The sequence below is a fragment of the Pollachius pollachius genome (genome assembly GCF_949987615.1).
Source record: "Pollachius pollachius genome assembly, chromosome: 18".
Lineage (NCBI taxonomy): Eukaryota > Metazoa > Chordata > Actinopteri > Gadiformes > Gadidae > Pollachius > Pollachius pollachius.
The window spans coordinates 8478115-8499726 of NC_136951.1; the positions used below are offsets into that span (position 1 = coordinate 8478115).

Here is a 21612-nt window from a genome sequence, read left to right on the forward strand (position 1 = left end):
CTCACCATTGAGCCATGACGTGGAGTACTCTGTGCGCAGCAGGGCCTGCTGAGGGGAGTACCGCGAGATGATGGGTTCACTGCCCAGGAAGTTATACACCGTGCCGGAGTAGAGCTCGCCATCTGGGATAATCAGAAACAAATATAGATTGAGTATTAATAAGGAGCAGGGCTAGTAGATAGGCTGGTCGACTACCAGCCGAAAGGTTGTGGGTTCGAACCCCAATGTCCACAAGCTACCTGTAGTAAGATGACCTTGTAAACTATCTGCTTAAAAATGAAAACAATTACCACAATTCACTTTAAAGTGTTGGCTGACGGACATTTACTTTTTTTGAAAGGTAATAGTTCCTACCAGGATAAGATATTAAACCCATAGTATTATTCTTATGGCATATATTTCGTTTTAGGAAAAGCCACCTTGGTTGAGTTGTTTTGTCTTTATCGACCTGAATATATCAGGGCTTTGGTGAAAAAACCCAGACTGCAAGGGATTTCCTAAAAACTCTCCCAAATTATTTTATTATCTGGGATTACCGTAATAGTATTGAGGGGACAGGGCGGACGACCAAAAAACCTCTTTGTGACACTGTTTAATTCTGTTTACTCACCAACCATGACGGTGGTGACGCTGTGCGATGGGTCGAACGCACACTTCCCCCGGCCATCCTCCGCCCGGCCCTCCAGCACAAAGTCTTTGATCGACTGTGGAAGACACAAAGTGCAGAAACACAACAGTTGTTTAGTCTGACATTTTAGCGTTTTTTTACAGCATTATAACGTCACGTAACATATTTTGATTTTACATTTAGGGCATTTGCCAGACGCTTTTATCCAAAGCGACATTTGTGATATTTTAGGAAGGACTGTTGATTCAAACTCTGATAAGGGACGATGAGGGGCAGGATAATACACCTGCTACGGTGTTTGACACCCGGCTAAAAGGTACCGAGTTCAATCCCCAACATCAGCAGTCTATGTATGCATCCATGAGCCAGATACTTACTGGGGTACTGTGCATAAAGGGTGTGCTAAAATCATGACTAAATGACCGGTAGCTTACCAGATAGTCACACTGTGGTTGGAAGGCGTGCGTCCCACACACGTACAGGTGGTCCTCGTTCAGCACCTGCAGCACCCGGATGTAGTTCAGGCAGTCCTTCTGCAGACAACAATCATCATCATTAGTCATGGCATCATTATCACTATTACAGTCAGTGTGTAATGTTGCATTCAGCTCGGAGCTCGAAATGGCCGAGACCTTTCTGTATTCACAGCTGATCGATGGGGATTTCAATAATGTCATCAATGATGAAATCACGTCCTCAAACTGATATATTCTACATAGAAACAATGGTGGCCAGGCTCTACCTCGCTTTTTACAATAATCTTACAATCAACACATACTGCGGTTTTCTTTTTCAGGAAGTCTCTCGACTACCAACTGAGAAGGGGCTCAATTCACACATTCAGCCTTTAATTATTACACCCCCTGTGCCAACTTGTTTTCCACCATTTGAAAAACAATGAATCATAATCAGTTCTCAGGACCGACTGAAGAACACAACGACAGGAAGAACCCTTTCAGAGAGTCCAGCGCTCACCTCTTTAGATTTCCCCTTCAGCATGCACATGCTCAAAGGCGTGTCTGCAACCTTCCACTGGACCTGGGGAGGTGGACAACCACAGTATATCAATAACACCCTCCCGTCCCAAAACACTCAAGGTTCAACGTGTTATCATAATTATTACAAAGAATGTATCATGTATTTATCATCTGTATCATCCGTTTCATCTATTGGCGTATTGGCTGCATCGTTCATGGCCATACCTTGTTGTTGCGGACCGTCACGTTCCTCTTGCTCAGCTCAAAGATGGCCTCCCGGGCGCCGACGTACAGCGCGTCCCTCGTCTCGCTCAGCAGCAGAGTGGAGTAGTTGAAGACCCCCGGCTCGGAGAACTCCAACAGGTCCACGTCTGAGGGCACCAGAGGGGGGGGGGTGGGATTATATTATGAACGACGCCTGACGCAGTACGCCGGTGTAAGAAAATGGTGTTGACGGGTCTCCTTGGAGACACGATGAGATTAGGATTTATAAAACGTGAATCTATGTCTGAAGAGAAAAACCTGTTGCTTGATTTAAATCTTGGATTATTTACAGCTTCAGGCATAACATTGAGTTAATCGACTTAAAACAGCCCTGATAGTATTTGTAAAATAATACCATCTTTGGTTAAAAACTAAAGAGTAAGGATTATTATATGCATATTATACAGATAAAACATACTAGGAAAGCCTTATTATTGTATGCCAACACATTTATCTGTTTTGGAAAATTCTTAGTTTTGTAATCTTGTGTCCAGAGATACAAATTTAGCTCCTTGTTAGCTATGCTTATGGAGGAGTTGGGCATTCTTGCGAGTGAGTGAATCTTTAGTACCCCCTGTGTGTTACTATGTATACTATCCAAGGCCTCATCGAGAACAGTGTATGTGTGTCCGTCTCTGTGTATGTGTGTGTGTGTGTGTGTTTGTGTATGTGTCCGTGGGTATGTGTGTGCCTTGCCACCAGGTGCAAAGCAGCTCAGGTTGCGCCTTAACAGGAATGGCATGTCGACCAAAACCAAAGACCTGCCCCGAACGCCTCAGTGAATGAGCAAGAGAGAAGAAAAGACGCTTCCCTTCAGAGAGGGTGAAGGAGAGGGTTTGTGAGGGTGTGTGTGTAAGATTCAGTGGAGCTACAGAAGTTGCTGCTTACAAGAAAACAAAGACTTGGTGTTCAAAGTTTCAAGCAGGAGGAGGAGTATCGTCTCAGGGAATATAGAAGATATTCTGCCCAATGAAACATTTTACAATAATACAAGCATACACGTTTATAGTTCAGCCATTGGTTGATGAGCCACAATCCAGACATTTGAGTGTGCATTTTGATTTGGCATTTTGCATATTGTTAAAATTAAGAGGATTTAAGTTATAACCTAGTTACAATTATATATTCTAACTACATCTTAAAAAAAATGGAACCAAAACATTTATTTTAGGGGACTCAAGAGTTATAGTAATGTCAAATCCTAAATAAATGTACAATCAGTACCCGTGGCTCATCAAATCTTTGTTCAGCCATGTCTCACATGATAACAGCTGTGGCAGTTTCAGACACAACAATGTCTTCACACATTGACTAATAATTCAAAAAAGCAATGACTAAACAACGACCAAACCACTATTATTCCCAGCAACATTCCTTTGCGCCTATACTTTAAAAATGGAGGCAGTCGCTACGCTGTGACAACACAATTTGAAAAGCCCAATAGCGCTTCCCTTAGAGCCCAAAGAAGCCTTACTGGAAAACATGAAACAAACAGACATGCCAAGAGAACGATTTTAAAAGGTTGTTGTTGGTTACCGTGGTGCTTCCAGGTGGTACGGGGGCCGCTGTGGTGCCCGTGGCTGGAGACCTCCAGCAGGAGGCCCAGGAACACGCCCAACACTCCCAAGCCCATGTTGGACTCTGCTAACCTGGGCACCGTCAGGTTTCCTCTGCAACACACACACACACACACAAACACACGCCATTAACACCAATAGGACATGTGACAGGATTCTCTTCCTTTCTTTTGATTGTGTGGGCCGCCGTTGAGGCCTTAATCGTGGGTCTCATCAGAAGAAAGCGTGCGGATGGACACCTAAGAGCTTTGTTTTTACAATTCTTTGTCCGGACCGTTGAGCCGGTCACGGGCAATGCTAAAATAAATAATCATAAAAGTGTTGCAAAAAAAACAAGCAAAACACAGGCTAAGCCGGAGAACGCATCACGGATGAAATATTAAACCGCCCCCCCTGCGTCAAAACAATTCAAGGTCTTTAATAGGTAACCTTAAAACCACCAGCTGATCCTAATCAAAATAATTCATGCGCGTGACTCAGCTCCCGCCCTCGTTAAGACCTCCACAAATACCCTCCCGGTGGACATGCGATGCAAATGGTCACACCCTGCAGCACACACACACACACACACACACACACAAACCGCTACACACAACCTATCCTAATCAGCCGAACGGTTTACAAGGGAATCTGAACAGTTGTTCAGCCAGGTAACCTCAAACACAGCGCTGGAGAACGGCGGGAAAGCTTAGGGAAACAAAGACTGTGTTGCTCTCGATTTAAGTAATTAAAAAGAAGAAGCGATTCTTCAGAGATAGACTTTGAGAAAGAACAAGACCCGATTGAAGAACCACCATAGGTTAAGTCAGACCAAAGACCCCAGCCACCCTAGCCAGAAACTGTTCACTCTGCTAGCATCAGGAAAACGGTATCGGAGCACCAGAGCACGAACCACCAGGCTCAAGAAGAGCAAGACTCAAGAACAGCGAGACTCTTGAACTCTTAACCCCCTAAGATCCTTAATAAAACCCTAATAAAACTAGAATACATGTATTCTAGTTTTATTTAAATTATTTGTTGCTGCTCTTTTTTTTACTCTCTTAACTCTTTGCTCTCCTTGCATTGTTAAGGAGAGCGCGGGACACAATTTTTATTGCCAGCTTTGACTGCTTGCCTTTTATGTTGTGCATTTGACTAATAAAAGAACTGACCTGAACAGGTGATAACAGCAAGATGCTCTGGCTTTCCGGTATTCGGACATATGAAGCGACACAGCATACGTCGGAATGCAGATATACCGTTTTGAAACGGTGACTAATAGGCATCTTCTGTGACATGTAATGAATGAGGTAATAAAGTATGACCTTTAAAGACACCAACATGAGGTCGACATGAGACATGACTGAAGTGCAGAGGCGGGCATAGCGGAAGGAACAGCCTTCCATCTCCTCGCCACGGTGGTGACAGAGCTGATAGCCACTGGGTCTTATCAGATGCGGCGTTCCAGCCCATGAGACAATGGACAGAACGTTTCATAGCAGAATCTCCTGGCTAGCGACAGTTCTCACCTCACAGATAAGCTGTACTGAGGACAGCATATCACAGCCAACCAGAGAACTAGGAGTCATCTATAACTGCTAATGAGTCAAACCTGAATCATACATCACAGACAGGGGTTATGGTGTGTTATTTAGGCATTTGATTGAAGGAATGGCAAATGGAATGTTTTTAGCACATATTTATTGGTTTAAATTCTCTGCCAAAATATTAAACAAAATAAAATTTATGAAAACATAACAAAGCTGTTCTACAACTAGAACACATGAAATCATGCTTTGTCCAGCCAAAGCATTCATGTGGATAAACAAAATATTCGGGGGGGGATTTGGACTTAAACATTGACTGGGTCCTCCCAAACAAAAGTGTCCTTGTTTTGTGGTCAGCAACAAAATAAGCCCCAAAATGGCAGCAGACCTTTCAGCCAAAGTGTAACGTTGTAAAATATTTAAATCTCCCGTCTCCCTCCCTAGCTTCCCTGTGCACCACATGTGTGTAGGGCAGACAGTCTGCTAAGCCGAATACCAAAACCCTCTCAAAATCTCCTCATATGTATAGGGCAGACAGTCTGCAAGCCGTATACCAAAACAAAAACCTCTCAGTCTGTTTCAAGACCGTGGAGAAGAAATGTCATTGGGACATTGACTCACTCCAGGTGGCTTTTTCCGTATGCTTGGTTTAACGTTGTTATGTAGACGTAAATGCCATTAGGTAAACAACATGAAAGTTATTAGGTGGCCTAATGCAATTGTAAGGATGCTTTTCCTTCCATTTGAAGACAGGGTTGAGAAGAGGGAGGTGCCCTGAGAAAAGCCCTCTTCATCTCTGCTTCCTCCCTCTCTTTCCCTCAGTCACCTCATAATCAATTATACGAAGGAGACTTTTGATATATATTTTTTAATACATTTTTATAACATTATGTTACAGATGAAATGATCCAATAATTAGCCGATATATCAATCAGCATTGATTAACCAACCAAAGCCCTGGATAATCGGCATCATTTCCTTGCATGTCCGTGAGATTATGAATGAAATAAAGTCCTTTGTGGAATTGTGTACTAGGACGGTGCATTTTTTGTAGTGGTGTCACAGTAAAGTAAGGTGCAGCCTTTGTGCCAGCAGGCAAGTGTGGTTCTCACCTCCGACATCGGTAAGGGAAAACGATACGAGTGCTTGAACAGGTTTTACTGGTACTGCCGAACAACCCACAACTTACTGCAGGGCCTGGGCCAGATGATCACACACGGCGCAAGATCAATCTTTAAAAAAACACTTTCGTGATAAAATAATTACTAATTAACCCAAAACACTCATTATTTTAAGATAATGAGAAGAGAACTTGGTGTGATGCTCTCTATAAAGAACAACTCATCTAAATCATTGCTATCCTTGTCATCTGCAAGGAGTCGTGTTCCACTAACCACAGCACTCCACAAAACAGGTTTTCGTTACACACAGCCTATTCATCGTCGTTTTCGCTTTTGGTCTCGCCACATAGATAACATAAACCGTCCTCCTGAATTAAAAGACCGCATGAATCACCGTGGCCTACCGACTGGGTGACCCAGTGACACCATTATAGAGCGGGTCCTCGTAATGAGATAGCCCAGCATGCAATGCTTCATTATCATACATCCCGTCAGACAAATCAATAAAAACGATGCCAGAGCCGGAGGGGAGAGGAAAAAAAATGCAAATTGAATATTGATTGGTTGAAAAAAAGAGAGAACTAGGGGGATACACCCTCTTGGGTGAATCTTGATCGCTCTCCGACAATACTAGGATCAGATGTAAAAACTAAATGGTAAAATACCTTATGAATATTATCAACTGAATTTTACCCAGTGTTTTACCAACTGTGTTTTACAAACAGTATTCTATTAACTGTTTAAAATTTGAATTGAACAAACAGTATTTTTTGTGAGGGAATCCAGAGCAGGGCCAACTGAATGCGAGAGCAACTTTACAACTCTCGCTGGCCTTTTTCCCCCTTCAAAAAAGAAGCAGGTCAGCTACATAAGGAGCCATTGTTACCCCGGCAACAAGGGAATTCTGCACTCTTACCCTCCCTCCCTTTCCCTCCCCCTCCCTCCCTCCCCTCCCCTCATCCGCATCATCACCGCAACACAGTGAGGGGGACAATGGACAGAGACGAGGAGGGCAGAATGAGAATGAAAAGGAATGGAAAGACATCACTTCTCTCGCTGTCCCTCCCCGTCCGGTTCTTTTCCAGGCTTGCCAATCTTAAATGCCAGGCCAGCTTAGCCGCTAGCCAAGCCCAGAGCACAGGGCAGCGCTTTAAAGAGACCACAAAAGGCCAAAGGAGATGTAGATAGGAGCGTGTGCCAAAAGAAAAGATCCCCCATGTGGGCGCACACACACACACACACACAAACACACACCTCCTAAATATCACAGCATATGTTAGGCATACGGACACAACATAGCCCGCCTGTGTGAGCGTGAACGAAACCCCGTCTGAATCCCTGAATGTTAAAAACCTAGCAGCAACAAAGCCAAACCATTACAACGCTTGTGGACGTGTCTAACCATCTCCTCTTGAACCCCTAAAGAGCAGACCAGAGCGGGTTTACGATCGCATGTGTAAAGGGCCCCTGGCGGCTGGCCCGGCGCTCCGATGCGGTGGAGGGGCCGGCCCTCAGGGCCTGGGACATTTAAGATGGTAACCGTGCTGGCACGTCTCTTTGAGCCCTTTGTGCTCCCCCCTACTCTGAGCTCCTCTGGCCGGGCCGGGAGGCCGACACCTGCTCGGGGCCCTGGAGCTCCCAGCACCAGCGCGGCTAACCGGGCACAGACGCTGGCAGGGCGCCTGGGCCTGGACGAGGGATGGGGGGGGGGGGGGAGGCTTGTAAGGGGAGATTCTGAGTCGGAGTGTTTGTGTGAGTGTGTGAGAGAGAGCGTCTGTGTTTCGGTGTGACTTCGTATACACGAATAGTAAGTAAAATGCTAATCAAAATAATGCTGGACATCAAATCACATGTTTGAAGGGAAGTAAAGGATGTTGGATTTTACCTTGAATTTTAGGTTACTTTGGTTGGTGGTGCTCACTAGTCAAGGTCAACGTAGGCCTATCACACATAACAAATCTCTATGAAAAGGACTTCACATCCGCAACAGCTCTTCACATATAGTATATGGTTTGGAAAATATAACACATATGGTTCATATGTGTTTGGTCAGGCCAACACCCAAAATGAAACCACGCCTGATGACTGAATCGTCCACTTCCTTTTCCCCCGCAACATCTCCAGCTCAGTCTACAGTAGAAACCCTTAATGTGACTTTTTGACCAATTGATGATACACAAGTGAAGGGAGTTTCTGCGTTTGTAATGAGAAAGTTACAGCGACTGTAGTCCTGAAAAGTTTCTCAATCTAATTGGAGGAAGTAGAGCCCTGCCAACTACACAGGGAGAATGACCAGCTGTTTCCACACACACCAAACTGGGACTCAGCAGGACAGCCAGCAGATACAGCTCTCACTCCCAGGCACCCTCATCTGGAGTCATAGGCGGTGTGTGTGTGTGTGTGTGTGTGTGTGTGTGTGTGTGTGTGTGTGTGTGTGTGTGTGTGTGTGTGTGTGTGTGTGTGTGTGTGTGTGTGTGTGTGTGTGTGTGTGTGTGTGTGTGTGTGTGTGTGTGAAACACAATACAGAGAGCCGTCAGAGTCCGGCTGAATAGCTCTGTGTTGGGGACAGATGTCTCTTCCAGGGCTAGCATTAGCTGAGGGGACATTTGGCAACAGATGTGACAGACACACATAGGATGTCACATGCTGGCTAAATGAGTTCAGAACAAAAATTACTGTGGTTTGAATCCCCTCTTATATGTCGGACGGTGATGATAATAATAATAATAAAAAGCTTAAAATAAAATATTGCCAGCTGTATCCGTCTTATGATGGATCATACGTTAAGCATTAGGCTAACGGCCCGTTTTTTCCTCACCAGATGTCTCCTGTTTTATGTCCCCTTTACACCCACAGAGTCAGTTTAACATCCTAGTTATGTGTCATGGTGTAATATCGATGTTAACAGAAGACACTGAATCCTTCTCCCTGCCTCTGGTTTATTTCATCTAAACCCAACTATAGAGGATATTAAATAAAGACAGGAAAGATATACAGTGTAAGATCTAAAATAGGAATGACAGGGTACATGAAAACAGTCTGGATACAAAGGATTTATGAAGTTAATGCGTGTGTGTGTGGAGAGTGTTGAAAACGATATTAGGATAATCTCATATTTCTGCACAAGATCAAAAATAAAAGTCAGACGTCACGTTTTGGTGATTACTGCAAAACCACATGTTGACAGCTAAAGAAAGAGAAATCCTGTTGAGTCAACAGCTGCACAACACACACACACACACACACACACACACACACACACACACACACACACACACACACACACACACACCTCTTTGAAGTCATTAATACAGTTACAGAAAAACATTTAGGGAGTTTAGCAATATTTAATTGAATATGTGTCAATTCAACACCAATTTCAATCCTAACCATCGATATAAATCCAGATTATGTCAAATATTTCACGGTTTGGTCCTTGGATTTTCCTTGGGGTTTGTGAAAGGGGTCATAAAATGTGAGTCTGTGAAGCACTCTGCAACGGCGATTAAGTACTGTACAAGTTACATGGAATCCAGTTGAATGAAAAACAAAAACAAACAAAAGGAAATAACTAAACCGGGACTATAGCCAAAATATATTAAGATCTACTCATTTTTTGGCCATCAATGTTTATTTTAGTTTTACTTAGTCTTTCCCTTTGGTGTAAATCATAAACAGCCCCAGCACTACCAGTGACAACCGACGGTCAGACTATGATGGAGAGGGCTAGCGTGTGCGACAGCAAACCAACACAACACAGGGGCCGTGAGAGGGGAGCCGGGCTCTATAATCACTGGGTTTCTCAGGGGGCCAAGTCTGGCTAACAGAGGGAACCTCAAGCAGCCACAGCAAACAGGCAAATAACGGGTCCGCTCCTGTAAAGGGTATATTTAGTCCCCGCGACAGGGAGCTTTGGAGAAAATCACAACACACCCTTTCCCTCTCGATCACATGGCCTTGAGAGAGGTAGAAAATAAAAATAATCCTATAAACAAAAGCACAAATAAACGGTGCTTGAAGCGGGGTCCAGTACGGTGTGGCCTCTAAGGGGCCCCTTCTGATTTTCAATGTATTCCAGTAGGCCCCAATTTAAAAACTTTACGGTGTCCGGCTTCTACTCTTGATTTAACATTCCCACGTTTGGGAATTTTTACTATTGAGATCTGATCTGAGAACTGATGTGACAGCCAAGCCTCAGGGGAAACCGTCAAGCCTCATGGGAAGAACAAACACACAATAGAGACCGCTCTCTTTTGTAAGAACTAATTACATGATTACATAATGTGCCGCCCAAAGAAAATGTATATACTCTCCGATATATAAACTGGAAATACTAAAACATAGCCACAGACCTTTACCATAACCATAGTACTTAAGCACAACGTATCAAACTCTTTTTATTATGGCGCTCGTATACAGTCCTATAAAAGAAAAAGGAAACATTGAACGACCGGCGGGGACTTGTTACCAGCGGGGCTAGCCGTGCACTTAATGCAGTTTCCTTCAAGCTACAGGGTGACATTAAAGCACCATTGCTACGTACACTCGGCCTGCTATTTTAGGACTCTGCGTTCCTCCCCAGAAAGCATGTGGAATGCCGTGTGGTCCGCTGTGGTTAAATGAAAGAGAAACGACTGGTAATCTCCTAAAAGGCAACAAGTCAAGGACCAGGTGCTGGCAGAGGAGGGGGGGGGGGCTCACAGCACCAGATTGTTATGTTTTTTCTCCAATGGTCATGGGTAACACGGCTACAAATAAAACCTGAACGCTGTAAGCTTTATTTATAGGGCGTGCTGTGAACACTCAAAAGGATGAACAGGTAGATGTTCCGACGACAATAGCCACCCTTTGCCACCCATCAGCGACTTTAAACGATCCCCCGTGCTATATATTCTCACAAGCGTGCCATTAAGGAACACTTTTTTCGGGGTTCCCCTTTCTCTCACAAACTGCTCCTGGCAGGCACCAATTTCATGGTGGTGGATTTGGGAAGCGGGGACAAAACCAGAGCGTTGGGGGGGGGAGCCGGGGTGTGGGGCTTGGTGTGTGAGAACTCGGTCCATCACACACTGGCTGCCACAACACTTCAACTGGGTTGCCCTCCGTTTGGCAGACACACACACACTCACACTTGCATGGAAAACACCGATTTTGCTGTGTGGGATAGTGGGGTGGAACACCACGTTGGCAACCCCTGTAATGAGATCTACAAATAGTTGGCTTCCTGTTGACCTTGTTGGGGAAGAAAGATTGGTACATAATTGTAATGAGAACCACTTCAGACCTGATTAAACCAACGAGATGTTGATGGAGAAGGTCATTAAAGAAGGTCGGTAAAGCCTTACAAGCCTTACATCATGACAAGAAAAGACAACCAACAAAGCAGCAACTGAAGAACATTTGAGCATTGATTCGATTTCAATCATGAAGACATCATTTACAGTTCATAAAAGTCCCCTTTAAAAAGTGTCAAACAGAAGAACACAAGCGAAAACCAGGAATAAAAAGAAACTGTGCAACAACATAATTAGATCAGATTACTCATCAACAAAAGCCAAAACCAAAAGAAGGGAAATCATGCCAACATGCCCACCCATCATAATAATTTAGTTCCAGCAGCAAAAGCCCAGGTGTGCCAACATAATCGGGGAATATAAAATAGAGAAATGAATAAAAAGGGAGGAGCTTTGGCGTGGCAGGAGCACCGTGCAAGCATGCAGCATTACTGTGGTCGCATGCAAGCTGGCAGCAGGCTGAGAAGGTCTGACCTGTGGGTCCTTACCAAGTCACGGCGCGTTTCCTCTGGAGACAATTATAATATCCTCAGGCTACGTGGGTTGGGGGGGGGGGAGAGAGGAGGGAAGAGAGACGGAGAGGTCAGACAAGATATAAGAGTGTGTGTGTGTGAGTGAGTGTGTGTGTTGCAGACAGCAGTCACAAGAACATGGTTAGGGCAAGCTCGCCATAAACAAATCACAGTTCACATTGCGTGACACAGACACAGACACACACACACACACCATCGCTCATACACACGCACACCCACACCCAGTTATTAGACACTTATTGCGAAACCTACATATCTTTTCGGAAATCGAACCAACTTAAACCTAGGGTTTCACGTGCCCTTTCCAAACCAAAGCGGACGTAATGGCTGCCATCTTAATGGCATCTGACTGAATGTCCTCCGAGCACCCCCCAACCACACCAACACCCTGGTGTGGACACCGTGATCTTCCAGCAGGTCGTTACGAGGGAACAAGCAGTTCCTCCAAGCTGGTGGGTGGGTGTTGACTGACACTGAAGGCCTGGAACTTTCCTTTGTCGTCGTATCCTATTTTCTAATTAAAAAAAAAACCCGATATAATACTAGGTTGTCCAAAGTGAGTCACTGCTTAGTAGAGGAATTTTTAATAAGCGCTTATGAAGTTTGTTCCCATGACCATCTTCACTTATCCCGGCAGTTCGAAGAAAACAGGAAAGGGTTGTGCAGTATCGGGTTCCAACAGGCGTACAATATGTCTTTCATTGTAAAGGAAACAGGATTAAACATTAGAGGGAAGCCTCTTATTGCCATAGCAACAGATGGCTGGGTTCCCATTCATCCTCACTTGCAGTTGGTCAACTTTTATAAAGTCAAGCCTTAAGAGGGTTCCCCCTTTGCTGAAATTAAAGAATATAAACGGTGAAGACTGCATTAATTCCCCCCCTTTATGAGCGTACTGACTCTATGGAGGCCTGGCAGTGGTCACCGTTAGCAGAAAGAAAAGACTTGAATTGCCATTGAAAGACACCATTCCACACATTTTAAAACCACAAATGGACACATTAATCTATAATTTTTGACCACTGGTGGTTTTAAACTTTGAGGAATGGTTTTGAATGTGAAAAGATATACATCTATAGAAATAGGAATATAAAATCCACATGAAACGTACATAATACCCTATTGCAAAGTTATGGCACAGAAAGAACAGAAGGCCGGGTGTAACTTAACAGTTGTACCTAATATGCATTATTTATGAGTATAAAAAGCCGGCCAACTGACAGACGTTGGGACCCCATTTTAACCATCACCATTCTCCAATGACAGGGAAACAATCTGCCAGACAGCCAATATCCAGGTCACCTAGTTCAACCCAAATACGGCGTTTCATTAGCATATCCCTGGTGAGGTACATCTCTGTACAACCCACCCCTTCCCCACTCCCGTTTCCACTGTAACAAAGAACTAACGATGTCATGAGTTGATTCACCCAATCACAGTTGAGAGATAGTAATTAAAATAGAAAAGTCTTTAAATATGCATACCGATCTGTCCTCGTTGTTGTGCGATGTAATGGAGTAAGTCAACTGAAGTGTGGGTTCGTAAATAAGAGGGTTTTAAGATAATATCAATGGAAGAACTTGGTTCTGAGGCACTTTTAGTTCCTTTTCGTACTCACTACAATTGCGATTGTAACAATCATTTGTTCTCACTCCCTCAGTTATAAGTCTGAGTGAAGTGTCTGAATGAAATTAACAACACAACACTTGACAATGTGTTTTTCAGGCTTCCCATGACCTGCGATACAGTTTATTCAGCTCAAGGTCAAGAGGCATGTCTGCTGATTACCTCCTGAAGCCACTTTATCACTGTCAGCCACACAAAGACCCAATGGAGAGGAGACCACTGCAACCCCATCTCGGACCCAACAATCCACCCCAACACGCACACAAATGAACAACACGTAGACATGCACATTCAGACAACTCGCTTCCTCCTGTCGTCCTTTCAAAAGGAACAGCGAAACACTGCAAACAAGTCTGCGCCCTAAGATTGACGACCCAAAAGGTCATGGGTCGCCGTCCACCCCGACGACATCCGAAAGGAAACGCTCTGACTGACACTCTTTTTTCACTCTTGCAAAAAACACCCAAAAACGTTGACCGCCCGTATAGCATTTTGTGGTATAGTGACCCTCCCACACAAGCCCCCTCCCCATCCCCCAACCCAGCTGACAGCAGCACATCAGATGTCTCTATTGAGTTAGGCGTCCCGCATGGGTTGGGGTTTGGGGGGAGTGGAAGTGACCTCCACGCCTCGCCCTATAGTGACACATCGGACAGGGCGCGGCGGTTAGGAGGGAGGAGGAAGTGCCGATGTCACGGGGTGGACAGACTTTGAGACCGATGACTGATGGTGGAGGACGAAGGTGTCAAGGGTATTGGCTCTTTCCTTCCTCAAACACACCCCCTCCTTCCTCAAACTCACAAACCACAACAAACACAATGACACTCTAGGTCTCCAGGGCCGAAGGCGGACATACGGATACGGGGTGGGGGGGGGGGGGGGGGGGTACAGAACTCTTGTCGGCCTTGATTTACCAAGTGTCCGCTGAACGATGCCGGCCGCAGTAGGAAGGGCAACAGATGTCCGATTAACAGTTTGTCAGACTTTGTTCTCGTCGGATGGGGCCCTGCGATTCCAAACAGTTTGCTGTAAATCCCGCCCCTGCCATGCCCAGCCGCCGGGAGCCCAGAGCCCAGAGCTGTCTTTTAATGGATAATAGATTATGTGGGGCTACAGGAGCTCAGTCAAAAGCTCAAGTGGACACTTTCCAATTGGAAATGGATCAGTTGCGCCGGACTGACAGGTATAAGGGGGGGGGGGGTGTCGGTGACTAGAGGGGCTGGGGCTATATTGGGCTATGGGGTGGGGGGTGCGCGGCCCCCCGACGGCTGACATGGAGACAGCAGACATGCAGAGCTATGGACGTCTGACACGGATACACTAAGTGGCCGGATGCATACTGGGAAGGGGGGGGGGGGGGGGGGGCTCATCACTGGGACTGCTGGCCATTCCGGTAAGGGCCGTTCAACCCTCTCGCGACCCCAAGATTAAGTCTCCTCCAGCAGGGAGAGGGGAGGGGGGAGGCCGCTAATATCCGTGTTCGAACGCAGCCAGTGTTTCGGACATTTTTCCGGCTGCCGTTCCATTTCTTTTACTGAATAAAGGACTGCAAAAGAACGGCTTAGTGTACGCTGTAGCCTAGAAGGCTGAACATTTTAAAAGGCATCTCTCGAACAAGGCGCTGTTTGAACTTTGTATCTGGGGAGACAGTGTAATCCAGAGGTACGACCGGAGGGAACGTTATATATTTATCAATGCGGCCGGGGCAGGGGTGGGGGAGAATGGGGCCCACGATGTGTGCACAAGAACGAAGATATGTGGGGAGCGGAGCCGGCTCCTCGCTCTGTATGAATCTCAAGTAGTCACATGGCGAGGGGGGCTTTGTTTGCTGTCGCTGGTGGGTTTGGGGGGGGGGGGGGGGGGGGTTGTCGTTCAACTTCTCCCTCACTTCCTTTCAAAATAACATTTATCATTCTTCTCCATCGCTCTCCCCCCCTCACTAACCTCCCCCGCTAAAACTTGGAATAGTGCAAGCAACGCACAAGTTAACCCCCCTCTCTACCCAAACTCTACTCCCAAACTCTGACAACCCTCTCCCCCCCAACCATTCTCCCCCCCCCAAACCCCATCTCTACCCCCGTCCCAGTTGCTAGGATACCACAGCGGCAATGGGGGGGTACGCCTTGTCAACAGCATCATTACTTACATAGAAACTGCCACGAATCCACACAGCGCTTCGAATACAAAACGGGCTTCGGTTCGGGGGTAACAATTGAAACATTCCCACAAACAAAAAACTATCACGGCAAGCAAGGAGAATTATTCTTTCTAGGAAAACCTCTATGAACTACTTAAAGAAGCAGTCTGCTGGTCTTTGCTGGCTTTGAGCAGCGGTTCATAAAAATACACTGCCCTGAGCCCAATGTTGTCATGTAATATCCCCCACTGTGGCGGTGCGGAGGGAGGCCAGCGCTCGCCTTTCAGCAGCGTTCCTTGCTCCCGGGAGGGTGAACAGGTGCGTCGGCGGCGCTGGTATGTGTTGTATACACAGTAGGCCTCGCTGGCACGGCGCGGGCTGGCTAATCATTGGGCAAGGCAGCGCACCGAAAGGGCGCACTGCCGTGGCCTGACAGGCAAGGGGGAAATGCACAGGATACACCTGCTGCTCATGCACACATCCCATGGTGAAGAGCATGTATACATATATATATGTACATCAGTAACAGCGCAGGTCAACTATTTACCAAAAAGCTTTTCAAATGTGTCCATTGCCAACGTTGCAAGGCATGGACAGCGCCATTAGAAGGACAAATAGAAAACTGTGCTGGAAGCAGGGTTTCACAAAACCACCAGAAAATACAACCCCATGATTAAAAATAACAAGTAAACGATTCAAGACACATTGAGATAAGAACCAGAAAGTCACAAAGGAGGAATAGAAACGAGGTGTGGCTGGTTTGGTTGGCATCGGCTTCTAAAACATCTTACTATGGGCGGGTAAAAAAACAAACCGGTGTGTAGCAGCAGAAGATCTAACATTCCAGCACTGCAAACCGGAATGCTAATCAGTCCTCGGTGCAACTGGAAGACATCTTGGGAGTGACAAGTGTTCGTACCACCCCCCCCAACCCAAGCCAAGCTTGGCTTTCTCTGCCGCTATCAGAAAACCTGACTCCCCCCATGGCACGCACACGCACACAGACACACACACACACACACACACAAACACACACACAAAGAGCAGCGCGATCGCCAAGGAAGACAACAGAAACATTTGTTTTCTGACCGCCATCATCTTCTTACTTCACGCGGAACAGAAGTGGGCGAGTACAGTGGGTGCTTTCTGTCAGAAGTATGGGGCTGGAAGAAGAAAGAAAATAAACAACACCAACACATAAACACTGAAGAGGAGCCACTTACTTGTCTGTCATGGCTTCAGCGAGTGAGTATGGGTTCATTTAAAGTCCCGAGGTGGTTGTCACTGAGGTGTGGGGATAATGAGGCCCGGAGCAAACGTCACAGCAGTGTTCTGTGGAGACCAAAACAAAAATTACCATCTTGACACTAAGTGAACAGGATGGCATTTAAAAAAGACAAGCAGCAATGACTTGAGGTCTGACTCGCATTTGAAAAAGAGTTTGAACTATAGTTCTAAAACTATAGCAAAACAATTCTAGATAAAGCCTCAAGCTTAACTTAAAGTTAACCAAATGTATTTGAAAAACAAGATTTGAATGATTTAAGTTCTACCAGATTTCAATTACAATCAAACAATTGTCAAAAAAAACATGTCTAAGAATCTATCATTCAATTTATCCATTTGATCAGTCTCATAGCACAAAAACCGAATGAACAATCGAGTGAATGCAGGACCCCCCATGTCTGCGGGTCTGCCCGGGTCTGTTCGGGACACAGAGCTCCCTGCACCACTTATTTTAACAAGGTGGCGACTGTGAACAATGGAGCATCTCCACACAAAAGAACCATTGGATTGAGCCATTGCAAGGACCGGGCACCAGGGCGAACTCTGCAGATATGCCTGACTTGCTCACAATCAACGCTCAGGGAATGGGGATTTTATTGCCATGGTTACCGGGGAAACCGACCCACCAGCCAGCCAGTCAGCTAGCTAGCTAGTACAAATGGAGCGCAACAACAAGTGCGGAGAATGGCAATGCTGGCTTTATGAATCCCTTCAAATCTAATTACCGCCACAGGAGGTTATGTGGGTTAAGTAGCAATGACAACGGGTTGGGCCAACCGCTAGGTTAATAAGCATGTTTTAATCCATCTAGGTGCCCTGAAACAATGCATGCATAATACATATCCGATAAATATATTTAGGTTTAATTATTTAGGAGCAGACGCCTTGGTCCCAATAGACTAGATAAGACCTAATACACACAACTGTAGGAATCTGAAAAAAGCCTTCCAGTTTCCTAAAAAGCACGCACGGTAGATGCATCACTGTAATTTCCCCAAACACTGCAGGAAAAACTGATGTCTGCAGCAGAAATCTAATATTGGATGGATCTGTGGGAGCATATTTGGGATTTCATACCAAACAGCAGATATATCCTTGTTGCGGTCTTTGGAAAAAAAACCTTCTACTGAACAGAATCCTTTTGACTGGCATTTAAACAGCGTTAGCACAGCAGCTCATCCATCCTATATAGGATTATTACAGTATTACGTTATTCTATCAGACCAAATCCATTTTATCCTGCCTTCGCTTTCTCACATAGCAGACACGATATTTGGGTGAGTGGTTTGGTTTTCCTATTTAGGACGCAGAGAAGACACAATTAAAACAGGGCCTGAGGGTTTTTTCAATGCATTTTTCAATAGTGATTACTTCATTGTTTTATGAAAAAAAAACGTATGGTGTTTTCCCTCTTCAGGAAGGGGGAAAAGGTCCCTCCACACACAGACACAAGCCAGCGGCAGTTCGTCTGGATGGGGGTTGTCTAGCTGTCTTCCATCCCCTCTCCAATTATTCTACAGTTTCAAATAAAAAGGTGCACTTTGCATCTCTCCCATTTTCAGGTGGACTTGTCACTTGCATTGCACTGGTGTGTATATTATCTTTGCTTAATGCTCATTTTGGCCTGTCTTGATTACAGTTCCTTTGTATGCTGGCTTCAGTTTACGTCAGAAAGAGGCATCGACTGAGCATAGACAACACCTTCTTCAAATTAAATATTTTTTGGCAGGCAGCCTTACAAATAGCCTGACACCACCAAAATAATCACCGTCCACACATTTAAAAAGAGGGTTTATAGGAATTTTCTAAAGTGGTGAATTGCATCCCTGTGGGAAAACGGATACGCCCAACGTTGTAGCTTTATAGGGTAGAATACACCAAAGAGGGGGAAATGGTCCAACATCTTAGAAGGAAACACTTCAATTCATGGTTTGGCTCGTCTCATTTCAACAGCCTCACGGGAAGATGGCGACGCAAAATATTCCACACAAGTTCACAATAGGTCTGTTTAGCAAACATCATGGCATGACATACAAGGACACAAAAAAGCACTTGTGTTCGGCGCTGCCTCATGATGTGGACCTCCGACTACCCCCAGCCACACTATCGCTCCCCGACATGTCCCTCCCATGTTTCCCTGTTCCCAGAAGGGATGCCGTGTTCCTTTCCCTTTTTGAGAATCCGGCTTTGCTGAGGTGATCAAAATGCGCTTCAGCATGCTCATGGAAACACCTTTCGGGGCCGTAAATCATTATAAGGGTTCTCTGGTATGTAAACAAACTTGACACCTAGCGCCGTGTACACGTTAGCGCTACCTAGACAAAGACCCTGGGAAATGCTGACATGGCAAAAGTACATTCATTGATCCAATTTTAAAAAGCCACGACGCAGGTTTGCTGCGAAGCCTTATGACTAGCACTGTCATTAGTAGCTAGTCGTTAGGGCTACACAACGAGGATCTAAATGGATGTCAAGGTGGGATGGCCACATCGCTGCCAGGGGTCGGACTCCTTTGATGGCAAAAGCACCGCTCCCTTTTAAGTGTCTGGACTGCTTTGATCTACCTACCGAGCCCCGTGTTCCCACAACAAATAGCACGAGTGGGCTGGTTCTACTGCAATATTTGGGGCAACAACAACAGACCATGTGAAAGGCTGCATTCCAAGTTATAGAACCTTGCGTTCCTTTTTTAAAAAGGTAAATTGCAATTACACCCCAAAAAATATGAATTCCACTGAATGTCAAACAATAGAACAACTGACATTCATAACTACCAAATAAGTCAATTGAATCCAATCATCCAATCGAAATTATTTTTCATTTCTTCGTTGTAAAGATTATAAATAGGCAACTATAAAAGCTGTCCTCTCACATAAACAAGCCAAGTGCACCCAAACTATCTGCCGCAGCAAGAAAATGACGGCCATCCCTCCACAGCGCTGAATTATTCAACACCTAGATGCACAATTGGGTAAAAATAGTATGGGCAAGTTCACAGTAACGTGAACAACCCATCTAGAGCAGAGCTGCAGGACCAAAAAAATCCCTTTTTCCCCTCTTGTTCTTGACAACACACTCACCCACATCCACCCTTGATTTCATTCACACCGTATCAAACCTTACCATATTCAGAGTCACAGTCACAATCGGTTGAATAAAAAGAAAAGAGACAGAGAAAGGTAAAAGGTCCAGAGCTCCTTCACAGCATTAGGTCTGCGGTCCAGACGGTGATGCACAATGGGTGTCAGTATCCTCACAGCCTGCTGGCTCTCATGACAAACCAGCCCCCGGTCCTCTGCCACCAGACAACCGCCACCGTGATGAAATCCGCTTCCTAGTCTTGCATCGGTCTGTCTCTTCTCCCACACACACACACACACAAAACACACACACACACACACACACACACACACACCCACACTCCCCTCATTTAAAGTGCCCGCCTCCTTCCAAGTACCGATCCGCCACCGTAACCTTTGAGAGCAAAAGGAGACTGCATTTTGAAATAAGAGGAAGGAGGAAGAGAGGGAGGAGAGAGACACTTCCAACCATGCTAGCATATGCCTCTGGCCGGCTGCCCATTTCATCCCAATCCCGTGTGCTAAGATAAACGTTGACAAAAGAGGAGAATATCACTCTCCTTCCTTCACACACAGGCTGGGAAAAGGAAAACGCCAGTGCCGAGATGGTGCCTCTGGAAGGCGTCAAAGCCACATGTTTCTTCAAGAGAGGGGGAGGGGTGATGGGAGATGGGGGGAGGTTTATGTGTGCATGTGTGAGAGTGTGTCTGTTGTTATGGGGATGGATGCCCCCCGCCTCCCCCCACCCCTCGCTCCATCTCCGCTAGAATATAGGGGATGGCCAATGAGCTGCGGTCAGACAGTGTGTTTATGCATGTGTGTGTGGACCATGGGTGGATATAGCAACAGCTGTCCCTTCAGGTAACATTTGACGCTGTGCAGCAGAAGGTGGTTCGCTGCTTTGCAATTCAAAAATCGCAAAAGGTTTCCCCCCAGGGAAAGAAAAAAGGGAGGCTGACGATTTCTGAAAGTTTAACATTGCTCACAGTACTCACTCTTTTAAAAGGTGCCGGTTTTTTTTAAAGCATGCAGTGCTTACCAACGGCATAGTGCCCTTCGCATTTGAAATCATATTCAATTTAAGTTTTGCATTTCTCATTACTGAGAAACGGAAACTTTGATAAAACCGTCTGTTAGAGCATTCATCATGGCTGCCTACACAAAAAGCACACTATTTTATACCTTTGTACGCATTCAAAGTCTCCACACTTATTAACAATGTAACTGGCTGTAATAAACGCAGGTTGACCTAACAGAAAGCATCAAATACCAGCAGTCCGTTCTGTTTATATCTATATCAAAACATAGGTCCACTTTAAATATTATGGCTATACACAACACTGCGCTCAACTCCCAGTACTGATCCAAACATGACCCAGGGCTGCTTTACCCGGGCGTGGCTTTGAGGCGTTCATTTGGAGAGGGGTCGTCCTGGAGTCATCATCGTCGGTGATAACAGACAATGGTCCTCTGCATTGTAATGCTCTGTGACTCACACCACACCACAATGGACAGCAACAGCCTCCAAGGGCTCCTGGCCCCCGGGTCCACATTACCATAGA

General features: G+C 45.6%; 1 protein-coding gene across 3 annotated transcripts in view; it reads right to left on the reverse strand.

Moving 5' to 3' along the window:
* The window catches only part of sema4d (sema domain, immunoglobulin domain (Ig), transmembrane domain (TM) and short cytoplasmic domain, (semaphorin) 4D), a 33599-nt gene that overhangs the window by 8814 nt on the left and 3173 nt on the right, over positions 1-21612 (reverse strand). Inside the window, exons 2-9 of one of the 3 annotated variants that reach the window (XM_079755692.1) lie at positions 16907-17015; positions 11876-11921; positions 3406-3539; positions 1831-1976; positions 1604-1666; positions 1063-1161; positions 611-704; positions 6-122 (exon numbers count right to left, since the gene is read on the reverse strand). In XM_079755692.1, the coding sequence (XP_079611818.1) occupies positions 6-122; positions 611-704; positions 1063-1161; positions 1604-1666; positions 1831-1976; positions 3406-3502 (616 nt within the window). In that variant the 5' untranslated portion in view covers positions 3503-3539; positions 11876-11921; positions 16907-17015. The remainder of the gene's footprint in view (positions 1-5; positions 123-610; positions 705-1062; positions 1162-1603; positions 1667-1830; positions 1977-3405; positions 3540-11875; positions 11922-16906; positions 17016-21612) is intronic. The other 2 variants (XM_079755691.1, XM_079755693.1) reach the window with 2 other exon arrangements.